Source organism: Gossypium hirsutum, chromosome D02 (assembly GCF_007990345.1).
Source record: "Gossypium hirsutum isolate 1008001.06 chromosome D02, Gossypium_hirsutum_v2.1, whole genome shotgun sequence".
Lineage (NCBI taxonomy): Eukaryota > Viridiplantae > Streptophyta > Magnoliopsida > Malvales > Malvaceae > Gossypium > Gossypium hirsutum.
Window position 1 is genome coordinate 5049304 of NC_053438.1, and position 21346 is coordinate 5070649.

Below are 21346 nucleotides of genomic sequence, written 5' to 3' on the forward strand. Positions count from 1 at the left end.
TTTCACATTTATTCAAATATACTTCACATACCACATATACTATCATGTACAGACTTGGTCTTGGCCGAATCTACATCCATCACTTTCTAATGAATAATTCAATTTTACGCCATACTATCATTTCATATTCGAATACTCATAAGCTTACAATATCACGATTTAGAATTCAAGTATGGTTTTAATCAATAGCTTATGAGCAACTAAAACAAGTTTTATCCATGTTTACAACAAAATCACATATTCACTACGAGCTGTTTTCCCGAGCAATGGTCACTAAATTATTTATAACTGGAGCTACAAAACTCCAAATCACTTGCCGTTAATTTTTCCTGAATATAGAATCGTATATCTTCCATCCATAAAATTTCTAGAATTTTAGGTTTGGCCAATCAATACCAGATTTTTCTTAAAGTTTCCCCTGTTTCACTGTTTGACTAATCTGACCACTCTTCACTACGAATCAAATTTCTCATTTTACAGAATTCAAAATGTGTTGTATTTGATTTCATTTGAAACTAGACTCATTAAGGAGTCTAAGCATATAAATTTTATCTTATAACCATTTTTGTACAATTTATAATTATTTTCTAAAAACAGAACAGGGGATTTCGGAGTCATTCTGACACCGTCTCACACAACTTTAAATATCTCTTTATAGGAAATTTCTTTGCTCACAAGGTCTCTTTTATAAGAAACTAGACTAATTAAGCCTTGATTATGTAACACCCCTTACCCGAGACCGTTTCCGGAGTCGAGCACGAGGCATTACTTAGCTTATCTTACCAATTCGGAGCATAAAAACTAGGTTTGAAAATTTATTTCATTATTCGCAGCAAATCTGTCCAATCGCGCAGCAGTTACTAAATTAATTATAACTTGAGCTACAGAACTCGAAATTTAATTCCGTAAATTTTACCTGAAACTAGACTCATATATCTACTCACCATAAAATTTTTAGAATTTTTGGTTCAGAAAATTAGTACAGTTTATTAGTTAAAGTCTCCCCTGTTTCACCACCTGACTGCCCTGACCTCTAGTCACTAAAAATAAGTTTTCTCACTGTAGGATTTTCATATGAAATTCTTACTTGTTTCTACAGAAAATAGACTCATTAATGAATCTAAGCATGTAAATTTCAACTCATAACCATTTTTTTACAATTTGCAATTATTTTCTAAACTCAGAACAGGGGACTCCAAAAACAGTTCTGACCCTATCTTACTAAAATTCACATATCTTAAAATATAAATTTCCTTTTTCTACACAGTTATTTTTCCATGAAAATAAACTCAACAAGATTTAATTCCATATATCATTCACCCTCTAATTCATTTTATACTATCTTGGGTGATTTTTCAAATTCACGTCACTGTGCTGCCTGAATTCTGTTTCTTTGCAAAATTTTATCCTTTCATGATTTCCATGCATAATTTATCACCTAATCTTTCATAACAACAAACACCTTCATCCTTAACCATTTTAATAACCATACATCATCAAATACTTACACATCACTCATTAGCAAAATCATCATTACAAACATACAAAATAACTAAATCCCTATACATGCCATAACTCAAACGTGTTTCGATATAAAATACCGAGCAGTTGTAGTTGATAGTGTGGACGATCTCCGACTTCTTTAGGATCCTTGAAGTAGCTTTGCAATACTATAAGAGAAAGAGAAATAAAAGAAGTAAGCATAAAGCTTAGTAAGTTTACTAGCAAATAAATAACAATATTTAACTTAAATAATTAAACTCAATGTCTATATCTCTAGTTTACTCTTTAGTTAATCTTATACTAGTTCTCTTACTTGTTTACTTAGAATACTTGTGTGCATAACTTACTCAATCCTTGCTGCATCGTTGAACATCAATTGATAGTATAATAAGTTCTTAAGTCTTACAACTTACATGAGCTTGCCATTTATGCTTTAAACTGAACTTTCATGAACATGATTCGTTTACAAGCCCGTTGAGCTACATTGGAATAATAAGGATACTCGGGTCTCTTCTGATAATAACATGCCAAAGCCATGTCCCAGACATGGTCTTACATGGGATGTTCTCGTGATGGTGCCCATGCCATGTCCCAGACATGGTCTTATAGGGGACCTCTCATCTCGGTGCCAACGCCATGTCCCAGACATGGTCTTACATGGGACCTCTCGTCTCGGTGCCCATGCCATGTCCCAGACATGGTCTTACAGGGGACCTCTCATGATCTTAAGGATGCCAATGCCATGTCCCAGACATGGTCTTACATGGGATCTCTTTACCCAAATGTCATGACATTCGTATCCAGTACCATCCTTATGTATCAACGGGACTTTTAAATTTTAATTCTCTATCATTTCATGCTTGGATCATCATCAAATAAATTCATAAAATAAATTCATAATTGCTGGAAATTAACAGCATTAATAATAAATATTGAAATATTGCATTTATTTACCGTAAACTTACCTCGGTACCAATTATAGCCAAATTCACCAACTTAGTCTTCAACTTTATTCTTCCCTTTGTCTAACCTCGAGTTTCGTACTTCTTGATCTAAAATAGTAAATTTAACTTATTTAATAATCACATTCATCAAAACAGCCCTAGACTCTAACTTTTTCAAAATTACAATTTTGCCCCTAAACTTTTACATAATTACATTTTTGCCCCAAGGCTCGGAAATTAAACTTCATCTCTTATGGCTCGGAAATTAAACTTCATCTCTTATTCTTATGTTTTATAACATTCTGAACATTTTTCCCTTCTATGGCAACATCAAATTCCCACTCTAACATGTACTTATGAACATTAGGTATTTTTACCGATTATGTCGTTTTACTCGTTTTCACTTAAAATCGCTTAGCAAAAGTTGTTTAACATAATTTCTAGCTTCATATTCTATCATAAAACATCAAAATAAACACTTTTCACCTATGGGTATTTTTCCAAATATAAACCCTAGGTTAAATTATTGCTAAAATAAGCTAAATTAAGCTACCGGGATCTCAAAAACGTAAAGAACATTAAAAACGGGGCTTGGGATCACTTACTATGGAGCTTGGAAGCTTGAAAACCCTAACTATGGCTTCCCCCCTTGCTGATTTCGTTCATATGAAGAAGATGATGATTTTTGCCATCTTTTTCCCTTTTAATTCATTTTAATTACTAGATTACCAAATTGCCCCTAACTTAAAAATTTTCTATTTCACTTATCTCATGTCCATTTTTGTCTACCAAGTTACCAATGGTATAATTACCATATAAGGACCTCCAATTTAAAGTTTCATAACAATTGGACACCTCTAACATGTAGAACTCAACTTTTGCACTTTTTACAATTTAGTCCTTTTGACTAAATTGAGTGCCCAAACGTCGAAATTTTCGAACGAAATTTTCAAAAAATCATTTTGTGAAATTGTAGACCATAAAAATATAAGAAAAATAAAATTTTTCTCATCGGATTTGTGGTCCCGAAACCACTGTTCCGATAACCTCAAATTTGGGCCATTACAGATTAAATATTTTATTCAGCCTATAATTCCACACCAACAATTTATAGTGATTTTCTAAAATCACGTTACTGCTGCTGTCCAAAGCAAATTATTACAATTTGCTCTTAAATTTCCAAGTCCAAACACATATGAACTTACCATTTGAGTTTAAGACATATCATGGCCACATCATATCTTATTAAATCAACTCATTAGGTCCTATTATGATTGAATTTACTCAACGTTTAATCACTTAAAACTTACCTCGGATGTTGTCGAACGATTTCGGCGGCTATTCGACCACTTTTTCCTTCCCTTTATCGGATTTAGTTCCCCTTTGCTCTTGAGCTTAATTCAAACAAATTTAACTCATTAAAGTCTCATTTTGCTAGCTTATGGCCGAATATGACAATGAGTTTGATAGGTCATATGGCCACCTTTTAGCATGCAAATGATATCAACACCAATCCACCTTGGCCGAATATCATCTCCATGACATAGTAAAGATTTGAACCATGGGCTATTTAGAACTCAAGCTAACTACTAAAACATGCATGCATCTCATGGAACATCATCAAACATACCTTAGTCTATCAAACCACCATAGCCGATTTCCTCAAAGCTCTTTTTCCTTCTTTTTCTTTCTCCTATTCGGCCAAGAACAACATGAGAGCTTTTCTCTTCTTTTTTTTTTTGGTCATGCATGAGAATGATGAACACATTTTTTTCTCTTTGTTTTCTTCCTTCAATTTCTTATTAGTTTATTGCCCATGCTTCTTATTTTATTCTTCCATTAACACAACATGTTTCATGACATGTTTTGCCCATGCTTCTTATTTTATTTTTCCATTAACACAACATGTTTCATGACATGTTTTGCCCATCATCCCTTGTCATGGCCGGCCACTAGTACTTAAATGGGGGGGAAATTGACATGCAAGTCCACCCCTTTGATTACATGCACTATTAGGCCACTTGCATTTGCCTAGCACATTTCTAAATTTTCTCACATAAGTCCTATCAACTAAATTCACATGCAATTAACTAAATCGAAGCTTAAAACTTTCACACATTTACATTCACATATTTTAGGCAATAATTATCACATTCAAATAATTTGGTGACTCGGTCTAGCGGTCCCGAGACCGCTTTCCGACTAGGGTCACTTTAGGGGTGTCACATTATATGTTTTCATTGAAAGGTAACAATTCAAGTATAATTGTAATATCCCTTCGCTACTTAGACATGTGTCAGTAAGACAGAAGGTGTTGACTTTCCTTTTGACTCCACTTAGCGTGGTGTCCTAGTTGACCAACCAACTAGACTAGAGGAATGACATCCTTCCTTTACCAGGACCATCTACTAGCAAACACTCCTAGCGAGTCCTTCCACTCATTGATAATGAGATAATCGTTTGCTTCTAAGGCACTCGCTTTTAGGTGTTGACCCACCTCAAATGTGAACGTACTTTTAATACATTAAGGGGTCATTTAGGTGTAATAACCTCGTACTGATTAAATTCATAACAAAATGGGTTCCACAATGCACATCCTTCACGCCCATGAATATCCTTTACGCATTTTGTGTTGAATCTAGTGTCCTAGGTATAGTATATTCATTTTGTATACTTGTATTTTTCAAATAATTTGGTTTAGCAAAATATCCATTGTTTACCTTAATATTCTTTGTATATTGTCCTTAATGGTTTTTGTACGCTAAACAAAATAGAAATAAATATTGATTCATTGATTATCTAACGTTTCACTAATACTAAGAGGCATTACATGGTCGGATCGTAATATGAAAATTCTTGGTTGAGGTATACCATGTTAGTGGAGGTAGGCATTTGGGGTCGAACCACTATAAATTGAAGTGTCCAAGTTGTTCTCTCTTGTTCTTTTATTTTAAAACAGTTTTTAACAAAATTTCAAAATCCCTAATCACCCCTCTTGGTATTTTCAGTCTTTCATTATGTATTAGTTTATCACTTTTTTTTATATAGTTTAGTATAATTATTCTATTTTAAAAAAGGGTTATGTTTTCATGTTGTACTCGCTTCGTGTCTTAATTCATGACAATTTTTTATAATTTGTAATGCTAATTAAAATTAAAAATATATTCATAATTTTTAGTGTTGTTAATTTTTTTGTCAAAAAAATTCAATTTGGCTTATTAATTAAGTTGTCATTTTATCTTATAGTGTTATATATGATTGACAATAAATAAATATGTTAAGTTGACAAATTCTAATAGAAACTACCAAAAACAATAATAATTGCACTAGGATTTTCAAATTGGAAAAATAAGAGAATTAAATTCTTAACTTTTAAAGTATAGAGACTAAATGTCAAATTCTATAAAAGTACGGGGACTGATAGCATATTTTGACCTTTTATTAAACATATTTTAGGTTAAAAAGCCCAGACTAAAGCCCATAAACCCTCAGCCCATACAATCGTGCCTTCTTTTCTTTCCCGCCGGCGCCGCTGGTTCCTTCTTCTCTTTCTTTATTTTTTTTCCATCTTTTCCGGTGGTTTTCTCTTTATTGGCCACCACGACTTCTTCTTCAGAAGCCAATAGCAGTGTCGGGAGGATTAGACGCATATCCACGGGTGTGGCCGCCGTTCAGGCGAGTCCGAGCATTTTCTGTTTTGTGATTTATTCATTTATCGATTTATTTCACTATGCATTATTTATATTGTTATAGATATAAATAATATCTATATATTTAATTCTTTGCTATCACATTTGTAGAATATAGCCTTGTAGCTGACACTCCTTGCGCTTGTGTTTTGCCCTTGCAATTTATCATCTCCTCTACCCCTTGAGGATGAAGATGTATGTTCGGTCCCTTTTTTCTCTTTAATTTGTCGCTTTAAGTTTGTTTCTTAGCGTTTTTCAGTCATTTTGTTGCAGAAAAGAAGCTAATGCCGGCGCACTTACCAATTTCGAAGTACTCGGTTTTCTACGATCTCGAGGGGCATCGAAGGATCCGACAAGAGTTATTGTTCCAATAGCACCATCTGAGTTCAAGGTTAAATTTTTGTAGCAAATTTTCTTTCCTATCTATACTTATTAGAAGAGTGAAAGCGGCATCTTTTACTGAGTTTTTCTTATTATGTTCTAGGTTTATGATTATTTGGTAGAGAGTGCCGCTTGCAATCAAACGAAAGAACATGTCAAGGAGTTCTTGGAAAGGTGTAAAAGTTATAAACTTGCAAAAGCTGAGGTGCTCAACATCATTAATCTCAGACCATCTGCATTAGTTGAAATTGACCCGGTAAAGCTTTTCTTTTACATGTTTCTATTCTTGTGATATATTGCTCAAGGTATCATCCATGGCTCAATCAAGTTTTTAAAGCTAAGCTGCATTAGTTGAAGTCAACCCGGAAAAACTTTTCTTTTACATGTTTCTATTCTAGTGATATATTGCTTGAGCACCATTCATTTATTCGTATCATCCATGGTCGAATCATGTTTTTAACACTAAGCTGCATTAGTTGAAGTCAACCCTGAAGAACTTTTCTTTTACATGTTTCTATTCTAGTGATGTATTGCTTGAGCACCATTTTCTTATTTGTATCATCCATGGTTGAATCTTGTTTTTAACGCTAAGCTGCATTAGTTGAAATCAACCCGGAAAAACTATAATTTTACATGTTTCTATTCTAGTGTATATTGCTTGAGCACCATTATCTTATTCATATCATCCATGGTTGAGTCTTATTTTTCAACCTGAAAAAACTTTTCTTTTACATGTTTCTATTCTAGTGATATATTGCTTGACCACCATTATCTTATTCGTGTCATCCATGATCAAATCATGTTTTTTTATAGCTAAGCTGCGTTAGTTGAAATCTACCTGGAAAAACTTTTCTTTTTCATGTTTGTATTCTAGTGATATATTGCTTGAGAACCATTATCTTATTCGTATCATCCATGGTTGAGTCATGTTTTTAAAGCTAAGCTGCATTAATTGCAATCAACCCGAAAAAACTTTTCTTTTACATGTTTCTATTCTAGTGATATATTGCTTGAACAGCTTGAACACCATTTTCTTTATTCGTATCATCCATAATTGAATCATGTTTTTCTATAGCTAAGCTGCATCAGTTGAAATTGACCCAGAAAAACTTTTCTTTTACATGTTTCTATTCTAGTGATATATTGCTTGACCACATTATCTTATTCGTATCATTTATGGTCAAATCATGTTTTTTATATAGCTAAGCTGCATTGGTTGAAATTGACCCAGAAAAACTTTTCTTTTTTACATGTTTCTAGTGATATATTGCCTGAGCACCGTTCAATTATTCATATCATCCATGGTAGGATGGTGTTTTTAAAGCTAAGCTGCATTAGTTGAAATCAATCCAGTAAAGCTTATCTTTTACATGTTCCTATTCCTGTGATGTATTGCTCGAGCACTGGTATCTTATTCATGTCATCCATGGTTGAATAAGGTTTTTATAGCTTGGCTGCATTTACTAGGATGTATGATTTTTTTTGTCAACTCTTATGCCAACAGTACGACATCTCGTGGTACGAACTCAAGTCATTTCTTCATGCCAAATAGTATGTCAAACATTGGAGCATAATATAATTGATTTGCAGAAGGGGAATGAGTTTATTACATAGCTATATTTGATTTGTCAAAGAACCATCTTCTTTGAACCCAAAACTTAGTCTGGTTGGTTCATGCAGTCATGGGTTAAGAGTTCGAATTCCAACATCTGCAACCCCTTCTTTGCCGTCTTTGGTAATTGGCAATTGCTTTACTTAATTTGGCCTTTTCTCTCTCCAGATAATAGAGGAATCTGAGAAACGATTCGGAGAACAACTAGAAGAGCTTGTTAATTTGGTGGTAGAGGTGTTGCCAGAGCCTCCTACACAAAAACTTCCCGAACCAGAAAGCAATGAGGTTAAAGAAGACACCATGGATGGAAAAAACATGGATGAGGATAAAACGGAAACCGTAACAGTTGAACAGATCGACAAGGATCAAATAGAGCCAAATGAAGATGGTGAACAAATTGTGGTTAGTTAATGCCCATGCCTGATAATTACCATGACAATGGTGCTCCTGGTTTTGCATATATATTATGAACTGAAGTTCATGCATTAGGAACCTCTATAACCAGTGGAATTATCCCAGTTATTTTTTTCTTGATGCAGATGATATGTAAAGTTGAAACTCTATTTTGCTATATCATGCCCTTTAGCTATAACTTTCACAATAATTTTTGTACGACACATAAGTTTCATCTAAAGGTCTGTTTTAACAGCCGACACCCACTGCTGCATTTTTTTTTCTTATTCTACAACTGCAGCTCCTTCGGAAGCCCAAATTCGATGGATTTCTGGCTCAACACTTTCCTCATGATTTGCTTCAAATTGGAATGGACATTTAGCCAGTCTGGTACCTGTACTATTCTCAATCTCTTTTGTTGATACAAGAACTGGGAAATGATTATAAGACTATCATAAGTCTGGGATAATAACAACAGGAACCATGAACAATAAAAATATAAAGACATGGTATATAGTATAAGTGATAAATAAATCACTATAAACTAATGCATAAATGTCTACATAATAATCTCCAAAAAAGAAAAGAAAAGAGAAGAACAAATTGACGGTAAAGGTAAATAAACCTGAGATGTATCAATTTGATCAAATCATTGAAATTTGCATCTTAACCTCGCCATCATCAGATTAACTTGACGATGAATACCGATTAATCAAGAAAAAATGTCAAAAGCCACAAGAGACTCATTGTACCAATGATGAACAAAAGATTGAGTCTTAGATGACTTATCCTCCTCCTCATTTCGAATCTATCACCAGCGCTATGATTTATCATGATAAAGTCTTTTGAGAATGGTCCTTAATAGGTTTGGTGGCACTGTAAACTAAAGTAGTGAGAGAAATTATGAGAAAAAAGAGAGTTAAGTGAATATGTAAATATATTTATATATAAAAAGATATTATTGTAAATATCCAAATACAACGAGTAGTAAAGTCTTGAGCTAATCTTTGGTTAAACATTGAAAATCTGAATGCCATAATGCCCTTCAAATCCTCTTAGTCATTTTTTTACTGCAATAATTCTTGCTAAGAAGAATGCTAATGTTGTGGCAATTCCACTCGAAAGGTAGTGAATTGTCCCTACAGCTCGTCATTGTATAATACTCCTTGTGTGTAATTACTGGCAAGGTGTTTTTTTCTCCCAAACATCTCATACTTCAAGTGTTCAAGCAGTGGTTTCAATTCCAATTTAGGTGTTTTAATAATAAAAGGAACCATTTTAGTTATGGTTGGAATTACCTGTTTTGGATATTCTTTACTTTTACACCACCAGTCAAGTTGAAAGGCTAGCTCGTTATTCTCTTATTCTGCATTATTCATACTTTCCTCCTCTGGTTCATCTTTATTAGGCTCAACAAAATCTAATGTTCCTAATTCCAGGTTATAAGATGTTTACTTTTGGAGTGTACATTCTGCTAGGTTAGCGTTTTATGTCTCTTGGTTTATGCCCCATGTAAGCTCATTCTTGCTGACATTTTCCAATATATCGATTATTTATCTTCCTATTTTTAACCAAATACTCCCTCTAGCTATAAAATCAAATTGTCGCTTGTTCTGTCCATCCAACCCATCATAGAAATGTTGTAGTTGTATTGCAAAGTTAACACCTCTATCATCTTCTTCAAGTTTCTGTCCATCTATCATCTTGTTCTGTCCATCTATTATATCGATTATATATCTCTTGTTCTGTCCATCTATCATCTTCTTCAAGTTTCCGGTGCACCTTTGTTATAGAGAAATGGCATAAGTTGCAGAAGATCGGTAGTGGCAGAAGTTGAAAATGGTTGAAAAGTCCACAAATTAAAAAGTCCAAAAAAGTCCACTACCACAACCACAACCACAACCAAACATGGTTGAAAATGGCAGAAGTTGCAGCAGCAGCAGCAGAAGTTTGAAGAAGGAGATGAATGACTTACCTGGAGCTTTATGAAGTGAACTGGTTGCACAAATTGAAGAAGGAGAAGCATGGTAGAAGGAGGAAAGATATGGAGAGTTAAAGTAAGGGTATTTTTGGAGAGTTAAAGTACCAATAGCTCACTGCACCTCCATTGCTGTTGAAATCACCAGCTGATTTTCAGCTGAGCAGTGTGGTGGAGATGCAATCTCACTGCACTGACTTGCTGAACCAAACAGCATAGCAGTGAGATTGGCACTATTTTTCCCCCCAACTGCACCTCATGGCTTTAAAAGCCAAACCAAAGGGAGCCTTAGACCCCCACCCCCCCAAAAAAAAGAACCCGGACCGGCCGGTCACCTCCTTCTCATGTTAAATGACCATAAAGCCCTCTCCACACTCCCTCACGTTTCTAAAGGAAATCGATTTTTTTTGGGCCCAAATAAATGGGAAGGGTTTATCTGTATTTTCACTTTCACATTCCAGCGAATTCTTAAAACTCGTCCCCAATTTCTCCGCTTATTAGCGTTGCCTGGAAGCGGTTTTTTTTTCTTTGTAGAATAAAGTAGATTTTTTTTTTAATTTGACGGGGAAAAAAAACAAACAAACTATGACCATGGGTGCTGCAGACAAGGTAAATCATTGGAAAATTTGTTTACAGCATTAATTTTCTCGAGAAAATTTTTCTATGAGCAGTTTTTTTTTCCCTCCTTTGGAGATGTAGTGTCGTGTTAATTGTTTGCAATTTTTTATTTTAGTTTTTCCTTATTCAGAAGCTGCTGAATTTGAGATTATTTATTTTAAAGCTAGTGATTTGAAAGAATTTTTTTTTTAATTTAAATTTACAGCCATGGAATTGAAAATTTCAGCTATTCGCATAACTTGGTAGACTGAAGCTTTATTGGGTTTCTCTATGGCGATTTTAGTTCTTTTTGGTTGGTGGGTTAAATTCAGATTTGGTGGTTAAATATATTTTGTTCTTAAATTTTAGTTGATATATTGCTTGTATCTTATATTTCAAAGATTGAAAGTCAAAATTCCAATTTTTTTTTGTGGTCATTTTTAAAGAATTGGCTCGTCATATTGAGGATTTGATTGATAGACTTGTGCTCTTGTGTTTTAAGTACTCTTAATGATTACTTGCAATGCATTGTTGTAAGAATAAATGTAATATTAACCAGCTAAATTCCTCTGATTCAATTTATTCTTCTCTATTTCAATCCTTGCTTATGATGTGGCATTATGGGGAGCAAGTTGGTTCATAAGATAGTTATTGGCGACCATTCAGTTCTCTTTGTTCAATATTTTATATATGTTTGATGAATGATTGGAAAAGGAAATGAGGTTTTTTGTTGTGTCACTAACTTTTTGAGTTTTGTAGAGGGAGGAAGTGATTCAAGCATGGTACATGGATGATAGTGATGAAGATCAGAGGCTTCCCCATCACCGTGAACCTAAGGAATATGTATCCTTGGATAAACTTTCTGGTAAGCATCTTAGATAAGAAGCAATTGTTATTAGGTTATTCAAAGATTTTCGACATTGTACTCGTGTTTACCTTGCAGAGCTTGGAGTACTCAGCTGGCGATTGGATGCTGATAACTATGAAAATGATGAAGAGTTGAAGAAAATTCGTGAAGAACGAGGTTACTCCTACATGGTGTGTACCTTTTTTTTTCTCTCAAAAAGAATTTTCACATTTGATTGTGATGCAAACAAGTGCTTACAAGTAGGGTTTACTAACCATCAAAGAATGTTTTTTCTTCACTTGTTTGTTCGCCTCAATACCTGTTGATCATTCAGTATTTTGATAGTAGTGTATTAAAACAGAACTCTATTTAGTTTTCTTGTATGTCGTACTGTATGTTATTTAAGTTGTTCTTGCTTAATAGCCTATAATCAGATTGTACTGCACCCTTTTATTGACAAGATACTCTATTTCTTCAGGACTTCTGTGAGGTTTGCCCTGAGAAGCTTCCAAATTATGAGGAGAAGATAAAAAATTTCTTTGAAGAACATCTTCATACTGATGAGGAGATCCGTTACTGTGTGGCAGGAAGTGGTAAGATCCCTTGATGACCTTTTTTGTTAAATGATAGACAATTTTTCTTTCTAAGCTGTCTTATTGTTTATTTCTTTGTGAAGGTTATTTTGATGTACGGGATCACAATGATAAATGGATTCGCGTGTGGGTGAAGAAAGGAGGCATGATAGTTTTACCTGCTGGAATTTATCATCGCTTTACTCTGGATACAGACAACTATATTAAGGTACTAAGCAACCCACCTACCTCGTCTTATTCTTTCAAAAAGCGCACTTGTTTCGGATGCTTTGTTGTAGGAGGTTCCCCTCATTCATTTAATAAATGAGCATGAAAGGTTGATAATGTTTGAAATCAATAGTAGTGCTTGTGATATTAAGAAAATTTTAAATGTATGCATTTCTATCTCTCTCTGGGCCTTGACATTTCCTCGAAAATTTATCAATGTAGGCAATGCGGCTCTTTGTTGGTGATCCAATTTGGACTCCGTACAATCGTCCGCACGATCATCTTCCTGCAAGGTATGTTTCTTCCTTTGAATGTGGTGAAAATCTCTTCTTTCTCTTCACATCTTTAGTAAAAGAGCATTTGAGATCTGCTTGATGACAAACATTTTATTTTGAGTTGCAGGAAGGAGTATATCGAGAACTTTTTGCAGGAGGAAGGTGGTGGCCAAGCCGTTGATGCTGCCGCATAAAATCAGCATTCATCTCTGGTATCGTGTCTTATAAAATATGAAACCCCGGATTTGCGGTAATAAATAAATCTAGGCTTGTCTGCTTGCCATGTGTGGATATGGATCGTTATGGTTGTTGCTTGCTATATATTGCCTATTCCATATCGAAAATTCGCGAACTTGCTATTTTTTTCTACATGTTATGTGCTTACTACTGGATAGGGTCTTAATAATCAAAGTTTACATCATATACATTTCTATCTTTGGTTTCTGCTATTGCTTCGAAATGTTCATTCTTTGTTTACTTCTCTTGTTGCAAAAAAACTGAACCGGACATTAGACCGGTTACTGGTTAATCTTTCGATTCCTGATTGAACCAGCAGGAATATATATAAAATAGAATGGGAGATAAATAGATGGACTGGTTCATACCAATACATAAAATTTTCGGTTAAATCAATCATTTCTTGATTGTATATTGTTTCGATTTTTACAACGAAGTTTTAGAAAATTAACAATGATTTTTCATTTTAGCTGGTGTAGTTGGTATCCTTACTGTTGTAATAATCAGGAAAATTTAGGTTTGAATGCTCTTCTGATTTAAGGGTTCAAGGGGTCATGGGTAATGTCTGTCAAAAGGGTGCAAATTGAAATGTTTTGGTGAATAAATGGGAATGGGGTTAAAATGGTGCAAAATGAATTATTTCAATTCTATTCCACTTGTATATAATATTTAGTTTTATATGCTATTATACATATGACCTCTCATTTTCTTGTGTATTTCTTCTGTCTAATTGTAAGAAAAAAAAGAAAAGGCAGCAAGCTTTAACTCAGCCCCCTTATTTTTATTTTTTATTTTCTGCAAATTTTTTTTTAAAATTTTTACTTTAATGGGGTATTAGCCAACTTCCAGGTATATTCAGATAATAGCCTCATTTCTCTTCTGCCACTCACTTCATCAACAGGCACAGCATCACAAATTTCCTTCACATCCTCTTCGCTTAGCTTCAATCCCAAGGATCCAACATTACTGATCATGTTCTTTACTTTAGTTGTCCCTTCAATGATTCAAAACAAAAACAAATAAATACAGACCAAAATTTAGCTAACAGTATCAGTATCAAGCAAAGCATACCAGGGATAGGGACAATATCGTGTCCTTGATGTAGAAGCCATGCCAAAGCAAGTTGAGGAACTGTGCTACCATGCTTTATAGCCAAGTTGGAAACTCGAGTATATAATAGTTTGTTCTTCTCTAGATTCTCTCCATTGAACCTTGGATAGTTTGCCTGTTCCATGAAATAACCCATTTTTTATTATCCAACTTTTCTACGTATATATTCACTGCAAAAAAAATGATTGAGAATTTGTTGTTGTTTGTCCCATTACCAATTGGCTCCCATTAGGCATAGTTTCCTCAACCCCCTTTCCTCCAAAAAAGCCCCTACCAAGGGGACTATATGCCACTATCCCAATTCCAAGCTCTCTGTGCGAGTTCATGCAATAAATTATTTAAAGTATATATATGGGTATCTAGTAATCAGGTTCCATGAACTTACCGGCAAAGTGGAATTATTTCATCTTCGATTTCACGAGTCCAGAGTGAATATTCCATCTGTAAGGCAGTGATGGGATGGACTTTATGTGCTCTCTTTATTGTATCAATGCTTGGTTCTGATAGTCCAATGTATTTAATCTTTCCTTCTTCCACCAGCTTCTTCAGCTCTCCCATCTTTACAAGAAGCAAACAAGTAAAACACTCATTGGAGCTACTCTTTATCTATTGGGTTGGTTTTGATTTGGGTACATTTGGATAGTTTAGTGTTTAGGGTTAATTTTGACTTCTACTCATTTTAGGTTTGAGTTTTTCAAATTGACCATTACAAATTCAGATATTCAAATTACTACATATTCGGGTTGTTTTGGATTCGAGTTATTAACTTTTTTATGGTCAAATCAAACTGTTCGGGCTCAAATTTAAATGGATTAAGGTGTACATTTTTGTCATGACTCGTCAATGGGCAAGGTGCTACCACTTTTTGGGGTTGCATCATGAGTTTAAAATCGGCATTGTCATTTTTGGGCATCCACTAAATTTCAAGATTTTGTCACCCTAAAATATGTTGTAGCTAAATAAAATTGTACTAGAGTTGCACGAAGAACTATAAGGGAAGCTCTGAGCTTGAACATGGGAGGCAGACTGTGGGATGACAAAATCTTGTGAGGTCATCCCAAAGAGGAAAATATCAATATTTTGCTCACTAGGCTATCATGATCTAACTCAAGGAAGTAACATCTTGTTGATCGACGAACAATGATGTATGTTTTTTTTTTATTCCAAATCAAAATTGACAGATTTAATTGGAGCCATGAATCGTATATATATTGTTTAAGTTATAACTTCAAAGAAAATTGGGTATTGTCCATTACGGTTTTCCATTGACCCTTCAAGGCTTTGTCACCTTAAGGTACACTGCAGCTAGATCAAATGGTATCAGAGTTGCAAGAAGAGCTTTAATAGGGAGAGCTCTCAACTTGAACATGGGGCATACTTTAAGATAACAAAACCTTAAGTGGTCAGTTCAAAGTAAACAATATCAATATTTATCTTAAACAAGTGGTAGTACCTTGCCGGTCGATGAACCATAGCATCAATTAATTTAAATAATCTTTGGTGGGTCTAATTCGAGCTGTAAGTTCAATATACATATTTAAACTATAACCCAAAAAGAAAGAAATGATGTATTTGATACATACAGTATCTTCAATTGGCACTGAAGTATCCACGCGATGTTGAAAGTAAAGATCAATGTAGTCCACATCAAGCCTCTCAAGACTAGCTTCACAGCAAGCTCGAACATGTTGAGGGCTACCCTTCACCTCAATCAAAGGACGCCCCTTTGATTCCAATTTCACAAATCCAAATTTGGTAGCTACTTGAATTTTTTCTCGAGGAAGCTGCTTCAATGCCTAACAACCCAAAGAAAATGAAATTTGTCGATGAAACCCACAATCTAAATAAAAAATGTTTGCTTTCTGCTATAATATTACCTTGCCAAGCATGATCTCATTATCATGTTTTTCCCCATAAATGTCAGCAGTATCAAAGAATGTAATTCCCCTATTGAAAGCTTCTTTTATGATTGAACATCCTTCTTCATGGGATAAAGGAGCATTGTATACTCCTGAAAGTCCCACGCACCCAAATCCTAATCTCGAAACCTGTAGGTCGAATTGTATCGAATCGAAAAATCGGGATAATTTTAATGTTGATAAAGATGAGCATTAAAAAAAGGATAAATTATGTTTTTAGTCTTTGTACTTTGGGAAAGTTGTGGATTTAGCCCCTATACTTTAATTTGATCAATTTTAGTCCTTGTACTTTTCAAATTTTAAAATTTCAGCCCTCACCAAATGATAACTGTTAAATTCATTAAGTTAATTTTGTTATTTCCGAAATCAAATACGCCAAACATATTATCATATGTGTAATACCATATTATTCACATAATATTTTCACATATTATTCACATAATATTTTCACATATTATTCACTGAAAATTCATTTGCGTCATAATTTAGTAAAAGTACATGGACTAAAATTGACCAGCTCAAAAAGTATAGGGACTAAAATTGTTCAAATTAAAGTGCAGTAACTAGGACTAATAGCAAAATTTAACCTAAAAAAGGGTAGATGTTACCTCCAATCCTTGACTGCCTAATTTCACCCTTGAATGTTGAATTTGGGGTTCCTTGTCCATTTGAAGGGAACTAGAGCTTGAAGGTGATGATGGGTAGTGGCTGTTGTTGGACAACATACAATATGTAGGGTGATTTGATCTCTTTTAAATACAACAAAGGTTTCTTGTATGAAACGCCAGCTTCTTGTTTCCATTCAATTCGTATAATAGGACAACAAAGGGCATTTCCCTACATTTATTTATAATCCTTGATCGTGATAATAGCAACATGTTGACAGTGATCCCGCCGGAATTAAGCTCATGACACCGGAGACTTTTGTTCTAAGTCATAACGGCATTACTGCTTTGTTTCGAGTCTGTATCATTCATTCCGCTGTAGGTTGATGGGAAATAGAGTTGTCCATTCTCTCGCTGTCATGAGCTTAGGAAGACATAATCTATTAATGTTTGATGTGAATTGTATGAATGACGTTTTGAAAAGTGCTGTGGAAAAGTGGTCTTGAAAAGTTTAGTTTAAAATTTGAGTGTTTAACATTGCTGTCAAAAAGTACTTTTGAGAAATAAAATGTCAATTTTAAACATGTTATTATCAAGTAACAAATATATATTTAAATAATATTTAAATTAGTTAATATTATTATGTTTTAGTAATAATATAAAAAAATTATTATAACTTGTTGTTAATATTTTAATATATAAAATATAAATTGTAAATATTTTTAAGCAATAAATATTAATTATTTATAAAATTTAATTAGAATATATAAACTATATTTTAAATATTTAAATATTTGTAATTATTATTTTAAAAATTTTTTTACTTTTAATTAATGATTTTAACACAATTGTAATTAAACACCAAGAAAAAAAAAGAAAAGTACTATGTTATTGGAGGGGTGAAAAAGTAATTAAGCACCAAAAATGTTTTTGGGAGAAGAAAAGCTAAAATATTTAGCTTCTCCTTTTCAGCTCCTTTTTAGAAGTGCTTTTCAAAAACACTTCTGAAAAGCTAAAAATTTCAGCCAAAAGCAACTTGTTCTTCACAGCTTTTCTTTCAAAAGTGCTTTTCGAGTCAAAAGTGTTTTTTTTAAGCAATGAAGAACAGGCCCTTAGTAACGTGTGATACTATTGATGGTTAGTAAAAGGGTTGAATGATCTCATGAATTCAGAATATACTTGTTAAGGGTTGGATTACATGTCCAAACTTAAAAGTTTGTTCGATATTCAAAAGAACTTAAATATGAATATTAGACTTAAAAAATAAATTTAAATAAAAAATTAATCTACTTTTTAAACGTTCGAACTTCGACAAATATAAAAATCATTAAAAATATTGAACTCAACCCAACTTTTGGATAAATCTAATTCGAAGTAAACACCTCTTACCCAGTCCGATCGTTGAACCCGAGCTACTGGATGTTACAACAGTTAACAGAACAATTCACATATATTTCTGACTTTAATATTCAATAAATCAACAAAACATTTCATATGAATTACAACCAAAATCGAGCCTATGAAGCTCTAGAACCAACTCAAAAATAAAATCAAGATTAATTTAAAATTTTTATAAAAAAATAGGTAAAAAGACAAAATAGGGGTCACATGACCATGTGGTCGAGTTGTGTGACAGGACGATACCGTGTGTAATAGTTCATACAGCCGTGTAACAAATTGAGGCCGTGTAAGGTGGGGTTACATGGCTTGTATTTCATTTTCAAGTGGTGAAAAAATTAGAGTTTATTATATATATATATATATAGGTTTAAAGGCTTCTCTAGAGTTTGTAAAATGAAAAAGCAATTTTTATAAACATGGGAGTTTGTAGGAGCAAATAAATGTCGAATATAGATATAAATATAAAGTTTTATAAAATTAATAATCGCCCGACTAATAACAAATATTTGTAAGTTTGCATATGATTTGAGTATTTACAAAATTTATAAAAACTTTGTAAAAGATCTTGATTTTAACTTCCATATGTTACATATGTGCCCGATACGAACATCATGAGATTTGACAAATCACCATTTCAGTCATGCATTTTATTTGGCACTACAAAGGGAGCACAAAGAGGGTGAAATTCACAATAATTCTCAACAATGGTGCATTTTGTTCACTTCAATGGAGTGTTAGCAAACTTCCAATCATATTTAGAGAATACACCTAATTCTCTTTCACCAACCACTTCATCAACCGGCACAGCATCACCAATTTCTTTCAAATCATCTTCACTAAGCTTCAATCCCAAGCATCCAACATTGTTGATCATGTTCTTAACCTTAGTTGTCCCTTCATTAATTCAAAGCAAAAACAAATAAACACACAGCAAAATTTAATTACAGTATCACTGTCAAGCAAAGCATACCAGGGATAGGGACAATATCATCTCCTTGGTGTAGAAGCCATGCCAATGCAAGTTGAGCAACTGTGCAACCATGTTTTACAGCCAAGTTCGAAACTCGAGTATACAACAGTTTGTTCTTCTCTAGATTCTCTCCATTGAACCTTGGATAGTTTGCCTGTTCCATGAAATGAATAGCTATGTAATCTAATACATATTTTTACTGCAAAAAAGACTGAGAATTTGCTGTCTGTCCCATTACCAAAAGGCTGCCATTTGGCATAGCTTCATCAACAACCTTTCCTCCAAAAAATCCCCTACCAAGAGGACTATATGCCACTATCCCAATCCCAAGCTCTCTGTATGAAAACGGATGTAATAAATGTCTTAAAGCAATGGAGATATCATGTAGACTTGTGTCCGTAAAACCTACCGACAAAGCGGAATGAATTTGTCTTCGATTTCACGAGTCCATAGTGAATACTCCATTTGTAAGGCAGTAATAGGATGAACTTTATGTGCTCTCTTTATTGTATCAACATTAGCTTCTGATAATCCAATGTATTTTATCTTTCCTTCTTCCACAAGTTTCTTCAGCTCTCCCATCTTTCCAACAATCAAAGCAAAGTGAGCATCAAATCCATGTGTTAGTGCTGTAGTTAAGCGAATCCGAAAAGTTTATACTTACTGTCTCTTCTATTGGCACTGATGTATCAACACGATGTTGAAAGTACAAATCGATGTAGTCCACATCAAGTCTCTTAAGACTCGCTTCGCAGCAAGCTCGAACGTGCTCTGCAGTACCCTTGACAGCATACAAACGATGTCCCTCGGATTCCCATTTGACAACACCGAACTTAGTTGATACTTGAATTTTTTCTCTAGGAAGATGTTTTAGTGCCTAACAGTACAAACAAAATGAATGTTTTAAGATCATATATACATATATATGTACATAATTAAAAAGTGTATAAAAAGGGTTAATCTGAACATGATAAATCTTACCTTGCCAAGCATGATCTCATTATCATGTTTATCCCCATAAGCATCAGCTGTATCAAAGAAGGTTATACCTCTATTATACGCTTCTTTTATGACTGAACATCCTTCTTCATGGGATAAAGGAGCATTGTATACCCCTGAAAGTCCCACACACCCGAATCCTAATCTCGAAACCTGCAGATGCACAAGAATATTACGAGATCATGTTACTCCCAATTCTTCATTTTCATTGAAGTGTCTTCCAAATATAACAACACACTTGTATCTGACACTCACACTTGATTCCGAAGAACTACTTCTAAACTCGAAAAGAATAAATTAAGTCTTTACCTCCAATCCTTGGCTGCCTAATTTCACTCTTGAAGGTTGAATTTGGGGATTTTGCTCCATTTTTGAAGGAAATTACAACTCGATTGAAATCACTTGCTACTGAGAAAAGGAGAAGACTTGATTGAAGTCTTAATAAGCTTAGCTACTTCCTATTTCAAATACTAAAAAGATTCCTCACACCAACCTATTTTTGTTTTTCTTTTTAAACTAATCAGCTGAGCCTAACAATTTGTATTAATTTTTATTTCTTGGTAAATAATATATATATATATATTATGAAGAAAGGTGCAAGATACCATACAAGGGATTAAACTATTTTCAATTGCAGACGTTGCCATGGACCCCATGCAAACATCACCATGCACAATCTTTTTTTTTTTTGGATAACTTATTTTATTTATCCAAATAAGCTGTTTTCTATATATTATAAAAAGTTAATTGTTTATAAAATTATATCCATTTTCCAATTAATTATAAAAACATACTCATTCTTTTTTTAATCCAACTGTTGTTGGCTTTTTAATAGAGATACTCATGAGTTGGGTCGAGCTGGATCTAAGCATGATATTAACATTCTTTATACTTGTCTAATCACGACTCAACTTGAAATATGGGCCTAAAATTTTATCCAAACTGCTTATATATGTAAAAGATAAACCAAAATCTATTTCAGGCCTGCTTATATTATTTTTTAAATTTTTTTAAAAATATTTAAATTATATTATTTTAATATTTAATAATTTTATACATTTTTTATTTATTGAAATTTTTATATAG

General features: G+C 33.6%; 3 protein-coding genes, 1 long non-coding RNA gene and 1 pseudogene across 5 annotated transcripts; 2 read left to right on the forward strand and 3 right to left on the reverse strand.

Moving 5' to 3' along the window:
* The first annotated feature begins 5926 nt into the window (after window positions 1-5926).
* Window positions 5927-8782, forward strand: LOC107927637 (DNA-directed RNA polymerase III subunit RPC9). 2 transcript variants are annotated; one of them, XM_041088138.1, is made up of 5 exons: window positions 5927-6122; window positions 6255-6331; window positions 6410-6527; window positions 6621-6773; window positions 8298-8782. In XM_041088138.1, exons 2-5 carry the CDS (start codon window positions 6324-6326, stop codon window positions 8538-8540), a joined length of 522 nt encoding a protein of 173 aa, XP_040944072.1. In that variant the 5' UTR covers window positions 5927-6122; window positions 6255-6323; the 3' UTR covers window positions 8541-8782. The 2 variants fall into 2 exon arrangements, with proteins under 2 accessions (XP_040944072.1, XP_016714235.1); XM_016858746.2 differs by having other exon boundaries at window positions 5934-6122; window positions 6248-6331.
* Window positions 8783-9890: 1108 nt separating this feature from the next.
* On the forward strand, window positions 9891-13452 carry LOC107927794 (1,2-dihydroxy-3-keto-5-methylthiopentene dioxygenase 2). Its single transcript, XM_016858908.2, has 7 exons — window positions 9891-11109; window positions 11857-11962; window positions 12041-12135; window positions 12423-12537; window positions 12621-12745; window positions 12967-13037; window positions 13147-13452. The coding sequence occupies exons 1-7, from the start codon at window positions 11086-11088 to the stop codon at window positions 13211-13213; spliced, it is 603 nt and encodes a 200-aa protein (XP_016714397.1). The 5' UTR covers window positions 9891-11085; the 3' UTR covers window positions 13214-13452.
* A 429-nt stretch (window positions 13453-13881) lies between these two features.
* LOC107927702 (uncharacterized) lies at window positions 13882-14737 on the reverse strand. Its single transcript, XR_005910063.1, has 2 exons — window positions 14582-14737; window positions 13882-14481 (listed from the first exon to the last, which is right to left on the reverse strand). It is a non-coding gene; the product is annotated as an uncharacterized lncRNA (long non-coding RNA).
* A 10-nt stretch (window positions 14738-14747) lies between these two features.
* On the reverse strand, window positions 14748-16999 carry LOC107927703 (perakine reductase-like; annotated as a pseudogene).
* Window positions 17000-18832: 1833 nt separating this feature from the next.
* Window positions 18833-20743, reverse strand: LOC107927793 (perakine reductase). Its single transcript, XM_016858907.2, has 7 exons — window positions 20570-20743; window positions 20243-20413; window positions 19926-20138; window positions 19671-19843; window positions 19500-19596; window positions 19262-19415; window positions 18833-19185 (listed from the first exon to the last, which is right to left on the reverse strand). Exons 1-7 carry the CDS (start codon window positions 20627-20629, stop codon window positions 19010-19012), a joined length of 1044 nt encoding a protein of 347 aa, XP_016714396.2. The 5' UTR covers window positions 20630-20743; the 3' UTR covers window positions 18833-19009.
* Window positions 20744-21346: the final 603 nt, after the last annotated feature.